The sequence below is a fragment of the Peromyscus leucopus genome, chromosome 11, assembly GCF_004664715.2.
Source record: "Peromyscus leucopus breed LL Stock chromosome 11, UCI_PerLeu_2.1, whole genome shotgun sequence".
NCBI classification, from domain to species: domain Eukaryota; kingdom Metazoa; phylum Chordata; class Mammalia; order Rodentia; family Cricetidae; genus Peromyscus; species Peromyscus leucopus.
In genome coordinates this window covers 5622283-5637511 of record NC_051072.1, presented here as the reverse complement: position 1 = coordinate 5637511, position 15229 = coordinate 5622283, and the positions used below count along the sequence as shown (strand labels likewise).

Sequence of the window (15229 nt, the reverse complement as noted above, 5' to 3'; positions counted from 1 at the left end):
ACCCAGGCACGCATGTACCATTCCACCATTACCAAAGCTTTCCTTTCACACAAAGAAACATGCCAAACAAGTCATGCAATGAAATATTGCATTACTGTCACTGTGTGTGTGCGTGTGCATGTGCGTGTGCGTGTGCGTGTACGTGTGTGTGTGTGTGTGTGTGTGTGTGTGTGTAGTATGCATGTGTGCACATGTGTGACTGACTGCCCATGTGGGTGCAAGTGGAAGCCCAACTTTGATGTCAAAATATCTTCCTCAATCACATCTTCACCTTAGTTTTTGCGTTATGGTATCTCACTGAACTTTAAGCAACCCCCTTCAGCTAGACTGAGCAGTCAGTGTGAATCTTAGATTTACTTGTTTCAGCCCCCAGCACTGGGGTTATATAGACCACTATGCCTGGATTTTATGTGGATGCTAGGGATGCAAACTCAGGTTCTCCTGCTTGCATGGCAAGCATTTTACCTACTGAGCATCCCCACCTTGCTCACCTACATTTGTTTTATCACATACTACACCGACTTTCCCCCCTGAAAAACCTTTTTAAAAATGGGTCACTGCATTTATTGTTTTAAATATATTACTATAACTGTGGCATTATAAAAACCCAGATTTGAGGGACTGGAGAGCCACAGCTCAGTGGTTAAGAGTGTTCACTACTTTTGCAGAAGACCCTGGCTCAGTCCCCAGCATCCACATGATAGTGCATACTCCCTTGTATCCCTGGCTTTAGAGGATCCACTGCCATCTTCTGGTTTCCTTGGGCACTGCATGTACATGGTGCACTTAAACTCATGTAGGCAAACTTTCACACACATAAAATAAAAATAAGTAAATCTTTAAAAAATCCCAATATAAGAACATTACCTTTTATCAAACTTAATTCAAATGTCTGGACTTATCAAGCTCAGGAGCAGCTTCCATTTTTTAATTTCCTTATCTCTCCTTGAATTTTGAAAAGTTTCATATTACCATGAAAATGGTATAGACCAAGGCATATTCATGTTTTGTCATCTTTGGGGAATTATGTGGCCTATCTTCTTCTTTGGACTCTAACTATCAAGGCAAATAGCCATTATCTGTGTGTTATTGGGGAGTCTCTTAAGTCTGAAGACAGTCCTACACCTTTCTACCTGAGAGTTAAGACAATAGTACAGTCAACGGTCTCATTTGGAAGCTGTGATGTAGTAGATCCAGACACCATTCCGCAACTTCCAGCTCTAGGCATCCCTGTGACTCCGATCTTATTTATACGGAAGCACAGACTGCAGCCTGTCTTCAACAAGGAAGAGGAGGAGGAAGAAGAACCAGGCACTGGTTATGTTTGCCTAAATCTATGTTCTCCTCTACTTCCAGACCATCAATCCAATATTCCCAGATCTATGTGGGGAGGATAATGGTGGAGAAGAGGCCAGGGCTACTCAGGGAAAATAATTTCTTATGAAAGCAGACTTTGAGGGTATGCCTCCACCCACATATCCCTCCTTTTTTCTCACCACTCCCTTCATTAGTTCACTTGGTTTCCCCAGACAGTTTCATTTCCACCTTCATGTCATATAATTTTATGGATCTGTATAAAGTCTAGGAGTCACAAATGAGTGAGCACACACAATATTTGTATTTTTGAGAAAGGCTTATATGAAAATTATATGAAAATGTCCTTGTATGTGTAGCACAAAACCATGTAGAAGGAATACACACACAAAAAAATTATAAAGAGAATAGATTAAAGGAGAAAAATCCCAACTGTGCTCAACTGAATTAAATTTTTTTCCCCTATATTGGTAGTTACCATATTAGTAGTTAGTATTTACACTATTTTCACCCCTCCAATGCTTCCCCTCTTAAATTGATAACCTCTTTAAAATTATTATCTCTCTTTATATATGTATATACCTATTTACATATAATCTACCAAGTCCATTTAATATTTTTTACGTTTATGGCCACTTGGGATAACATAACCTGTCACATTAATATTTTAGTTCAAATATTTTGCAGTCTGAGTGAAAAACCTCGGCTCAAGCTTTGGTTGAAATGGACTTTCTTGTGTCTGATTGATTGTCAGACATTCTGAAGAACAAAGGAAGCTATGATCGAATTAAAATTGTGTCTTATTTTGTTATCCTAACTTTAGAAGTTAAGTTTTATATGTTTTTTTTTTCATTCACTTGATATAATTTTACAGTGTCCAGATACAATTTTGGGGCCTGTGTAAAAATATCTGTTATTTGTGTCATGTTTTACAGTTTTGAAAATAATGTTTTTAGATACTTGCAGACATTATGGGAAATAGCCAGAGTCTCTTCATTTCACAGATGAGAGAACTGGATCTGACTGGCATGGGTCCTTAAAGTTCATGAGTAGAATAATTATTGCCCTTAGGGTGGCTTCTCCATCATGCTGGTCCCCCCATTCTCAGCTCCAGCCTGTGACAGTGTAAGGATTTATGCATCTGACTGCCAGAAATTCAGTTTTCATTCTTGTCTATAGGAATCTTATGCCCTGCTTAACAAGTATGGACTTCTGGTAGCCAAGGAAGAGATGGACAAAGTTGACACTCTGCGTTATGCTTGGGAGAAACTGCTGGCCCGGGCCAGTGACCTTCAGAATGAGCTAGTCTCTCTGCAGCCCAGTTTCCGGAAAGAGCTGATTGGTGTGGTTGAAGTGTTCCTCCAAGACTGTCAGCAGTTTTACCTGGACTATGATCTGGTATGACTCTGGCTTTCTCTCTGCAAGAATTTAGGGGAGAATGGGCAGGATACACAAAATGTATTTGTTTAAAAAATTATATGTTAAATTCCATAAAATTTCCTAGAATAGTAATTTTATATTTGCATGAGGAAACATATTTCTCTTTTTGAATTCTTCCCCTTAAGAGTTAATTCATCATGAAATGATGATTGAGAAGTCCTGAAGTTGTTCAGTTGCTGCCCTGGCTACAGTACCACCCTACCTCAAACTAAAATAGAAATCAGAATGCTTTCTAAGTTTGTATAGAATAATACTATTAGAATACAAACACGATCCCCCTTTCCACAGTGCACATTAATTCTCCAAGCTCCCAGCCTGTGTAGATGCTGTCCCTTGTCCTGAAGACATGCACAATGGTAGACAAGGCAGATGGAGCCTTGTCCCTCTAGTATCCATATTTTAATCATGTATATGGGTTTTAATGCAAAACTTATAGTGCAAGTGTGTTGTGTGATGAGATCCATTTCTAACCAATTATAACATGCAGCAGAAGGGAAGTAGGTAAGTATGGGGTCAGTTTTGAATCTATTGGCTACCAGCACTCCAAATTGCAAAGCTCGTAAAGGTGGAAGGCTGGGTCTGTGTACTCACTTCACAGTCAAGGAAATATAAAAGCCAAGTTACTTAAGGTGTCATAAGGCGGGAACACTGAACTGGACCATAGAGATCATGTTTCATTTTCCAAATAGCTGTTAGAATGTGTGGATAGAGTTGTAGAATCTGTGAGCTAAGGGCATCAGTGCTTTCGTTCAAAACCACAACGGTAAGCTTTTTCTGGAACAACCATTGATTCCTCCTTGCTGGTATCACCTGAGAAGTAAATGATAAATAGTTAAAAAATTTCAAGTTCCTTAACCTCTGGAAACTGTGGTATTTCCTTAGCTTTATTAGACTAGAAACATCTTCCAAAGTGGATTGCATTCAGAGTTCTTTTTGAAAACACACACACACACACACACACACACACACACACACACACACAGCTTCCTATCATGTATATATCATACACAGAAACTTTGATATCTCAGTATGTTGATCTCATGACATTTTGTGTGCTGATGTTCATTTTAATGTTTTGTGTTTAATCTGCATCAGAATGGTCCAATGGCGAGCGGCTTGAAGCCCCAGGAAGCCAGCGACAGGCTTATTATGTTTCAGGTAATCTTGTACATTTCTACAAACCTCCTAAGTAACAAATACCCTTGTGTTTTAAGCACACACAAAGTGTAAAAATTCTATTGTATGAATGAGGAAGTACTTACATTAAAAATGTAATTTGTTGTGGTTATAATTAGAAGTATTTTCAGAAAAAGGAAGTGTTTTCAGATAGATAATTATACGCCTTCACTACTGTTACTTACATGTGCCCTCAGCTATTACGTTCTTGCTTGCCTGTGTGTTAGCCCATATGTAAACCATCCTGACCGAGCTCACTTATGTTTCTTTTTATATCAGAATCAATTTGATAACATATATCGTAAATATATCACCTACACTGGAGGAGAGGAACTTTTTGGTTTGCCAGTGACTCAGTATCCTCAGCTTCTTGAGATAAAAAAGCAGCTGAATCTTCTACAGAAAATATACAGCCTATACAACAGTGTCATAGAAACTGTGAACAGTTATCAAGACAGCCTTTGGTCGGAAGTGAATATTGAAAAAATCAACAACGAACTCTTAGAATTCCAGAACAGGTAAGAAATCAGATGTTTTGCATTCCCAGAGCCATTGAAATCTCGATATAATGTCTGTTGGGGGAGAAGGCTTCTGTGTGTGATAGATAGAGGACAGAGGTCCATGTTAGTGTCTTCCTTTCTCATTATCCATCTTTCTTTTTTTGAGACAGGGTTTTTCACTGAACTTATGTGGTGATATTGTGTCCCCCAATATATTGTGTACACTAATAAACTTATCTGGGGTCAGAGAACAGAACAGCCACTAGACAGACACAGAGGCCAGAAAATGGTGGCACACACACCTTTAATCCTAGTATTCTGGAGGCAGAGATCTGTCTAGATCTCCGTGAGTTCAAAGTCACACTGGAAACAGTCAGGCATGGTGACACATGCCTTTAATCCCAGGAAGTGATGACAGGAAGCAGAAAGGTATTTAAGGTGTGAGGACGAGGAACCATAGACTGGTTAAGCTTTTAGGCTTTTGAGCAGCAGTTCAACTGAGATCCACTCAGGTGAGGACTCAGAAACTTCCAGTCTGAGGAAAGAGGATCAGCTGAGGAATTGGCGAGGTGAGGTGGCTGTGGCTTGTGTTCTATCTCTTTGCTCTTCCAGCATTCACCCCAATACCTGGCCCTGTTTGTTTTTATTAATAAGACCTTTGAACAATTCATGCTACAAACATGGAACTCACTGATTGGCTATAATGACTGGCCAATGAGTCTCTGTGACCTTCCTGTCTCTGCCTCCCCGGTTCTGGGATTACAGACACTGGCCACCATGACCAGCTTTTTATGTGGGTGCTGGGGACTTAAACTCAGGTCCTCATGGTTGCAAGCACTTCCTCTCCGAGCCTCTCACCAGCCTACCTGACATCAAGATCTCTTGCCAATGCAGGTGTTTCAGAAATACACCCCATCATCCTGCTGCCCTGCTGTGACCGATGACTGTCATCCTTGTGAAATGCTCTTTTATTGCTTTCTCTGTGTGTGCACAATGAAAGGAGCACTTCCTTCAGAGCTGGTTGCATGTGACTAGGGCCTTTTCTGTAGTTGGAGGAAAGCTAATTTGTTTGTATCACACTTAGAAGCATTTGAAGTTCGTGGTAGGTAGTTTCCTGCAATGAAAACAAGGATCACATTTTTTTTTTTTTTCTGGCATTGTTTAAGAGCCAAGCCCCAGGAAAGTGGAAGGTCATTGGCTGTGTGTGAGTCAACAGCCAGAGACTTTATGCTGTGTTGTGTGTTTGGAGAGTTCTCAACTTCATGTTTGTAAAGTTGAAATGAGTTGAAAGATACTTCTTATCCTTTAAAAATAATATGTCCATTTAGGAAATTGTCATGAAAGACTGAAAAAAAAAACCCCTCTGATTTAGAGAAAGATTTTTTCCACAATATGTGCCAGTATGTTATTTTAATATATAGCTTATGAGTCATGTGCTTTCAAAATGAGATAGTGTCTGAGGAGATTATTTCAGATGGAAATGTTAGCAGACAATTTTTCATTGTTAATGTCTGGGTTTTGAATAATTCAATGGTCTTTTCTGTTGGTTTCCCTCACAGGTGTCGGAAGCTGCCCCGGGCCCTAAAGGATTGGCAGGCTTTTCTGGATTTGAAGAAGACCATTGATGATTTCAGCGAGTGCTGTCCACTGCTGGAGTACATGGCCAGTAAAGCCATGATGGAGAGACACTGGCAGAGGATAACTGCTCTCACTGGACACAGTCTGGACGTGGGCAATGAAAGCTTTAAGTTGAGAAATATCATGGAGGCTCCTCTCCTGAAATACAAAGAGGAAATAGAGGTATAGTTGATAGGGAGCAGAACAACGCATTCCTGGCATCCATCCACCAATTCCTTGTTTATTGAATGCCTATTATGGGAAAGGGTCTATGTTAAAAAACTATAGAGATGTATTCTTGCTTTTGTAGATGGGTAAATAATGAGTGTAGTTAGTTGTTCAAATGAAGGTATAGTTATAAGCTATAGAAAATTGCGCCAAAAGAAAACTATACTGCTTGCTCCAGAAAGCCTATGACAAATGGCTTCTGTTATCTGGGTGAAAATTTGTCTGGGTGAAAGAAAGAAATGTGGTTGTATTCTGGAGATGAGAGGTTGTGAAAGAGCAAAGAAAACCATTCCTGGCAGAGAGAACATCGTTTGTAAAGTGTCGGAAGTGTGTTGGAAGAACCAGAAGATGGCTCTGTGGCCCTCTGGTATGGTTGAGGAGAGAGGGCAGACAGTTGAGGCCAGCGAAGTGGCAGTGTGTGTTGAACCTGTCATTGGTTTTGGTCTCCAGAGCAATGTGGAGCCACCTGGGAACTGTGTTTTCATTGGGGATGACACAGCATCGCGTTTTGTAAAGTTCAGCCTCATAGTTATATGCAGAAAGATGAGGATAAGAAGAAAGGGATGGGAAAAACCTACTGAGAAATTGTAAGGCTAGATCAAGGGAGAGGGAATGAGTTGTTGACAGACAGCAGAGGTTGTGAAGCTGAAGGGTAAAGGAAAGATCCATGGAATTTTTTAGAGAGTAAAATTGGATAGAATTTATTGAAGGAGGAGGGGACAATGGGAAAAACCAAGATGGGACAGTGATGAGTTGTGGATTTCTTTTTGAGAGGTCTGCATAGATCACAGGTCTGCCTATTGATCACAGAGATAGATGACATTGTAAGCAGTCATAAGTACGATTGGTGCAAAGGCCAAACTTGAATTTGGGTGGGGTCATGGGTTGTGCTTGTGGTTCTGTTGAAATACTCACACAGAGAAATGGGGAGGCAAATAGATGTGGGTTTTGACTAGAGAGATAAAGGATACTGAATACATGGACAGAGATGACCTCTCCAGAAAAGGAACACAGTGAGAGGAAATGAGATAAAGACAGGGCTTAGCTATGAGTCTGGGAGATGGTGAAACTGCACAGGAAATTGGGACTGTGCCTGGAGAGCAGAGAAGAACTCAGAGTGATGCTGATTCTCTCATTTCACATTGTATTTATTGACCCAAGAGGAAAATCAGAGACAGCAAAGCTTAAGTCTATGATTATATTTTACAATGTAAGAGGATATTGAATATTTTTTGTCATTTATTTTTCTGACGTGATGGAAAATTTTAGAAATTAAGGTTCTACTTACACATACCTTTATTTTCCTCTCCCTCTACTTAAATGTACACATTCATACCATTTATGGCATTGCATTTGATATTTGGAAGCACATATGCTTTAAATACATATGAAATAGATAAGAGGAGCTCTTCTGGACTCAGACTATTAATAAGACATGTAGCTTTTCTGGAATAAATGAGAGCTTACTGTGTCAATAGGACATCTGCATCAGTGCAGTGAAGGAGAGAGACATTGAACAAAAGCTGAAACAAGTGATCTCTGAATGGGACAACAAAACATTAACGTTCAGCAGCTTTAAGACCCGTGGAGAGCTCCTCCTGAGAGGAGACAGTACCTCAGAAGTCATCACCAGCATGGAGGACAGCCTGATGCTGCTGAGCTCTCTCCTGAGCAACAGGTAGGGAAGCCATTTTCCTTATTGTTGAGAGCTACAATGGTTTCATTTCATTATTCCCTGAGTCATCAACTGGACAGAATGGTACCTGCAATTAGCCCCTTGGATTGCACTGAACACTTTGTCTTGGCTCCTGACATGCCTCCCTGCACAGCGGACAGTGCAACAGGCTGAAGATTCCAAGGAGAATGCTATTCTGAATTCTAGAATCATTCTGCTTGCAAAACCTTGTGATCAAAAAAACATTTCTGATCTGGAAGCACTTAGTTGTGTGCGTACTTTGCTGATGGCAGATCAAGATGGCATGAAGAATGGTGTAGACAGAAACAGCTAACACTTCTGTTTGACCATTTGGTTTTATAACAGCAAAGCAAGTCCATGTTGATGTGGAAACCACGGGCTCATATTTCTCAACGAACTTACTTCTCTTTACTCTTCCCGAAATAGTTTATTGTACACCAAAACCTCAAAGATAGGATAATTGTATGGCTATCACTGAGATATGAAGATGTTATGCCTTTTTAGGCTTAAAATATCACCTCATGTATATCTCTAAAAATACATTTTTGAGACAGGATCTTGTTATGTAGTCCAGGATGACCTTAAGCTCATGATTTTCCTGCCTCTGCTTCCTGAGCACTGTAATTTTAAGCATTTGCCTTCTATAAATCAATAATTTAAATATAGGAAATACTACCTATTTAATGTTATTTCAAAAAATTCCTGTTATTCTCATTTATTTGGCACACCTGAGTGAGTGATATGAACTATAAAATTTAGTCTCTGGACCCTTGATAGCGTTGAGTTTGGACTATTCAGCACTTGGTGAGTTTTTAATAAACTTGGATGCTGTACACTGTAACTAGAAAGAATGATAGTGATTGGAATGATAGTACATCTAGAGAGACAGAAAAAGCAAGCATAAATATTAAGTAAATGACCTGTATTAGGGATGGGGAGTATTTTTTTCTTGACCAATGACATCTACCTCAAAGAGTCATGTGAGAAACATTTATTCAATTATATATTTATTGATTGCTTATTATAGGCTTGGTATCTGTACATTATGGATTTGGTAATAGCATAAAATGGCTGGACACGAGGAGGGTGAGAAATTAGGAAGAGACATAGGAGAAGAAGGCTAAGAAGAGTCCAGATGTTATCACAGCTGGAGCTCACATTTGTTATCCAGTTTCCGCTGATAGCCCTGGAATTGCCACCAGTGAATGACAATTCATACCTCCTGTGTGATAGGCACAGAAACTCAGCAGAGAGAATGTTACATTCCTGGATTTCACAAACAATGACTTAAATTATATTTCTCTGGAGTCTGGGTGGAGTTATCTCATGCCTGATTTCTTTCTTAGATTATCAGTCTCTTGTTGCTATCCATACTCCAGATCAAAGCGGTAACAACCAAACTCAAAACATTCAGCAGCATCCTGTTTACTGGCTATGATGACTGCACGATAAAAGTTAAAAACATAAGTTAAAAACTGTTTTTTTTTTTTTTTTAACACAACAAAAACACGTATTTCTTATATTTAGGTACAACATGCCATTCAAAGCCCAGATTCAAAAATGGGTTCAATGCCTTTCTAACTCAACAGACATCATTGAGAACTGGATGACGGTTCAAAACTTGTGGATTTATCTAGAAGCTGTCTTCGTGGGAGGAGACATTGCCAAGCAGCTGCCCAAGGTTCTGGAATTTTCTATATGATTCCAACAGGTTATTCAGTTTGAGAAAGATCAAAGAATTGTAATCTCCACTGAACCTTTGTTTCTGGGCAACTTAGCTTTCTTTTCTGATGTTATTATTTTTCAAAGGAAGTGAGGGATTATGGGAAAGAGAAGGATGATAAGATGATAATTAGAGAATAAAAATGCTATGAAACTGACGTCTGATAGGAAACTGAGGATTAAAAAAAAACAGAGAATAAATTCTGTGTCATTGGTATGTGTCTTCAGATAATTTGAAGGTAGAGTTTGGAACGCTGTAAACATATGGCATCGTTATCTTGATGATGGTAGGACAATTTGGTATTTTAAAATAATGCTCACTATAGAATATACCCAATTATCTACGTGCTGTAAAATTAAGGGTTGGAAATCTGCAAGAAAGGCTGTCTCTTTGAGATGTTGAGTGTATATATCAAATTGTAATTACCTTACCATGCACACATTGGATGCATTTTGAGATTTTCTTGAGACATTTTAAACTAAACTTTAAAAACCCTTATGTAGCTATCTTGAGTTACTTGTAGAATGAGGACATTTAACATCCTATTTGAATTCCAGGACTATGTCCACTGTAACTTTCTCCTTGGTTGTTTAAGTGAACTGTAGTGGGCAAATCTGTTAACCATTTGTAAGGTGGAGAATTTTTATTTTGGTCAGCAGGAAATACATTCATATACTAAAAACTGAAGTGTTCATTTATGCATTTTTGGTTTTTATTTTTCATGTGTCAGTAGAAACATTCACATATAATATTTAAGGTCTAAAGTTTCATTTCTTGCTCTCATATTTGGGAATCTATTATCATTAGTAGCATATAGGAACTGTTAATGAAGAAAAGGAGGAATAATTATTCCAACAACCCTCAAATAATCTATTCATTTTCCATTTTCTCCTGAAAAATGACTGTTTTTTCAATATTATATTAGAATTTTGTTGTTATTTTAAAATTATTTTATTAATTCTTGGAGAATTATTAATTTTTTGGGGGGAGGCGTTTTGAGACAGGGTTTCTTTGTGTATCCCTGGCTGTTCTGGAACTCACTATGTAGACCAGACTGGCTTTGAACTCATAGAGAAACACCTGCCTCTGCCTTCCAAGTGCTGGGATTAAAGGAGTGTGCCACCACTTCCCAGCTTTAATTGTTTGAGAATTTTAATGATTTAATAATTGTTTAATTATTTTGATCATATTCACCATCTTTACTCCTTCCCCAACTCCTCCAAGATCTACTGCCCCACTCTGCCTATAACTCCTTGTTTTATTTTTTTCTTTTTCTAAATAACCCACTGAGTCCAATTTATGTCGATATATGCCTGGGTATGGAGTCATCCAGTGGTACATGGTTGACCTTCCAGAGACCACTCTTTTAAGGAAAATTGGCCCTCTCTCCTCCAGAAGCCATTGACTTATTCATAGCTCCTCATTACGGTGGGGTGGGCTCATGAACCCTCTCCCTCATCATGCTACAATGTGGACTATCTTGATTTCATGCAGGTCTTTTGCAGGCCACCATAGCAGCTGTGAGTTAATAAGTACAGTGGTCCTGTCATGTTCAGAAGACATAGTTCCATTCTAGTCTTCTCAACCCCTGGCTCTTTACAGTTGTTATGCAATACCACCCCCCCTCCAGTCTTGTGGGAAAGGGGTGTACTATAGATGTTCCTTTTGTGGCTGAACACTCCACTGACACTCACTCTCTGCACTCTGACTAGTTGTGAGTTTCTGCATGTGTCTTGTTATTTTTAAATACTTGGTATTTCCTTTCTAAGCATACACCCAGTCTAATCCTCTTCAGGACTCTTGAAAATTCACTCTACTTAGGGATAACTAAGGGAAACAATTGGGAGTTACTTTTCCTCTGAAGTCATTTTGTATAGACAGTTATTTTTGAGTTCAATTCCTGTTTTACTTAACATAGCAGAAATGTCAGGGTGAGTTGAGGTACAGATCCATATTCAATAAAGGAGATGCTGTAATGAAAAAGACACAAGAAGGCTTTAAATACAATGTATGGGCATTAGACATGTATCATTTGGATGTATATCCTGGCTGGAATGATGGCCTCAGCCAGAGGCATGTGAGATGCTTCATCACTGACATAGACCATAGACTTGTTCACCATGTCATTTCTACAGGAAGCCAAGCGCTTTTCCAATATAGATAAGTCTTGGGTGAAGATTATGACACGGGCACACGAGATATCCAATGTTGTTCAGTGCTGTGTTGGAGATGAGACCATGGGACAGCTGCTGCCACACTTACTGGACCAGTTGGAAATCTGCCAGAAGTCCCTCACAGGGTAAGTTCAGTGGTTCTTTGAAAGCTCTCGGGATCTTGGAGATGAAAGGGAACAGAAAGAGCAGGTAATAAGAGCCATATTTGTGCCATTTGGCTAAGATTAGCTTCATATATAAACTGTTGCACAGGTAAGGTTCTTCATTTGGAGCCTCATGCTCCATGCTGATCCTAGTGTTGGACTCAGGACTGGAAATGTTTCCTTAAAGTGATAAGTCCTTATAAATATTCTTGTACAGTCTCCATTTTGAAAATTATTGTACCTCCTTTATGTCATTCTTCTTGTTTATCTCCTTCTACATCTATAGATACAGAACTGAAATATTCCATTATATTTATTATATATGAAATAGTGTATATAGAAAAGCAGTCAGGACTATAGAGTATATAGAGTAGTATCTACCAGTGCTCATGCACAGATGGACACACATGTAGTCTGAGCACCCAGGAGGCTGAGGTGGGATGATAGTAAGGTTGAAGACAGATTATACTAACTAATGAGATCTTGTATCAAAAAATCAAAGCAAGTAAGCAAGCAAAAAAACAAAAACAAAAACAACCCCCCCAAAAAAAACCAACCTAAACAAACAAAAAACCAAAATGTACCCCCACACTGACATGTGCACACACACACATACACACCACAAACCAACAATAAACACAGATACAAAAACAACTCTCCTAAGCAAACAAATAAAATACATAAATATATAAACTGTAGTGGTTTGAATAGGTATGGCCCCCATAGACTCATGTGTTCAAATGCTTGGCCATAGGAAGTGGCACTATTAGGAGGTGTGGCCTTGTTGGAATAGGTGTGGCCTTATAGAAGGAAGTGTGTTTCTGTGGAGGTAGGCTTTGAGATCTCATATATGCTCAAGCCATGCCCAGTGGGACAGTTATTTCTGCTGCCTGCAGATTAAGATGTAGAACTCTCAGCTCCTCTAACACCATGCCTGCCTGTACACCGCCATGATCTTCCATGATGATAATGGATTAAATCTCTGAAACTGTAAGCTAGTCCCAATTAAATGTTTTCCTTTATAAGAACTGCCTTGTTCATGATGTCTCTTCATAGCAATAAAACCCTAACTAAGATAGAAGTTGGTACCAGGGACTGGGTTATTGCTGTGATAGGCCTGACCATATTTTTGTTTGGAGGAATTTGGACTTTGGGACTGTGGATTATAAAAATAGCTGAACTCTTTAAATGGGACTTAATGAATCATCCCAGTAGGAACATGGAAGACAGTGGTGCTGAGGGAGATTTGAAGTGTGGGTTTTAGAGAAGAAGAATATTTGTCCATCACCTAGAGACTGTTCTTATGATGTTTTGGCAAAGAATGTGGTTTCTTTTTGCCCTTGTCTGAAAACAATGTCTGAGCTTAAATTTAAGAGCTTTGGATTAGTTCCATTGGCAGAGGAAATATCAAAACAGCCTAGTATTGACTCTGTCATGTGTTATTAGCATTCATCTTATGAAGATCTATAATAAAAAGGAGCAAGCTGAACAAAGTAAAATACATAATGTATAATTTGGGGAGAAAGGGGACATCAGGAAGTGGGATGGAGCTAAGGCCTGTGTTCAAGGAGATAAACAGACTAAGAAATGAAATAAAGGGAGTGGTGACCTCAGGGCAAGATCCCACCCAACTAAGTTTCAAACTTGTGAAAAGGGTTTAAAGAAAAGCTCAGAGCCAGGTGTGGTGGTACCTGCCTTTAATCCTAGCACCACAGAAGCAGGAGGATATCTGAGTTCAAGGCCAGGATGTTGTATAGAGCAAGTTCCCAGACAGCCAAGCTTAGGCAGTGAGGAAAACAGAAAGCTGGTAAAGACGTAATTGAACAAGGGGGCCATGTTCCAGCCACAGCAAATAGCAGACCTTGGCTTTGGCCACATGATTCTGGCTTTAGAGTCAAGGATAGAAGAAAGGAGTTATGGAATCTTCCTCTGTGACTAAGGAAATCTGCTGATGCTAGGTGTGTGTCAGGAGTGTCCCTGCATGGAGGCCAGAGAGGCCATTGTGTGAAGCTATGAAGGTGAAGCCCAGATTGCCTTGGAGACCCCAAAATGTTGGAGATACCAGAGCCATGGGATACCTGCTGAGTATAGCTGCTAATAGAGAGTGGAACAGAAAGAAGTGTGTTGTGTTGCCATCAACAAAGCTGTCAGAAGTTGGAGATCTGAAGAGTGCTTTGACATTAGACACAGAGATGCAGAGTTTGGAGTTTGCCCAGTTGATTTTCAGTCTTGCTTTGGTACAGTATTTCCTCACCATCATCCATTTCTTCCATTTTGGAATGGGACTATAAATTCTGTGCCATTTTATGTTGGAATTATGTAATCTGTTTTTTGATTTTGATTTTATAGGGGATTACAGTTAAGAGATTGTATGAATCTCAGAAGACACTTTGAACATTGTTGAGACTGTGATAGACTATGGGAATTTTTAAAGTTGGACTGAATGCTGTGGCTATAAGTCCATGGGCACCAGGGAGTGGAATGTGATGGTTTGAATAAGAATGGCCACTATAGGCTCATGTGTTTGGATGCTTGGTCATAGGGAATGACACTTAGGAGGTGTGGTCTTGTTGGAGTAGGTGTGGCCTTGTTGGAAGAAGTGTGTCACAATAGGGGTGGCCTTTGAGGTCTCATATGTGCTCAAGCTATGTACAGTGAGACAGTTGCTTCTGCTGCTTGCAGATCAAGATTCAGAACTCCCAGCTCCTTCTCCAGCACCATGCTTGCTTGCATGCCACCGTGTCCTTCTATGATGATAATGGACTAAACCTCTGAAACTGTAAGCTAGTGCCAATGAAATGTTTTCCTTTATAAGAGTTGCCATGGTCATGGTGTCCCTTCATAGCAATAGAAACCCCAAGACACAAACTAATAAAAAAAACAAAACGATGAAATAAAAACATACACAGCTAAACCAGTCAAACAATAACAACAGTACCAGCAGCAACAACAACAATACAGCAAACAGTGATTCTCAGAAAATCACTTAACTAGAAACATGATGGAAGTGCTTTTCTAAGTGTGTATCAACACTCCTGGTAGAAATTCATCTGAATTGAACTTGAGCCATGATGATTCCTTGCCTAACTCTGGGACAAAGATGGCCTTTGCCCATGTGTGCTTCTCTGTGTCTTCATGACCAGGGACAGTGTTTGGACTAGCTTGTCCTGAGCCCTGAGGAACTAGCTAGATTGTTCTCACTGACGTAAGTGATAGTT

The 15229-nt window shown here is 39.5% G+C and overlaps 1 protein-coding gene across 1 annotated transcript in view; it reads left to right on the top strand.

Moving 5' to 3' along the window:
• Dnah5 (dynein axonemal heavy chain 5) overlaps window positions 1–15229 on the top strand; it is a 232373-nt gene that overhangs the window by 72852 nt on the left and 144292 nt on the right. The window contains exons 25-31 of the mRNA XM_028868160.2: window positions 2494–2712; window positions 3850–3912; window positions 4210–4448; window positions 5990–6230; window positions 7754–7953; window positions 9499–9652; window positions 11830–11993. Of these exons, the coding sequence (XP_028723993.1) occupies window positions 2494–2712; window positions 3850–3912; window positions 4210–4448; window positions 5990–6230; window positions 7754–7953; window positions 9499–9652; window positions 11830–11993 (1280 nt within the window). The remainder of the gene's footprint in view (window positions 1–2493; window positions 2713–3849; window positions 3913–4209; window positions 4449–5989; window positions 6231–7753; window positions 7954–9498; window positions 9653–11829; window positions 11994–15229) is intronic.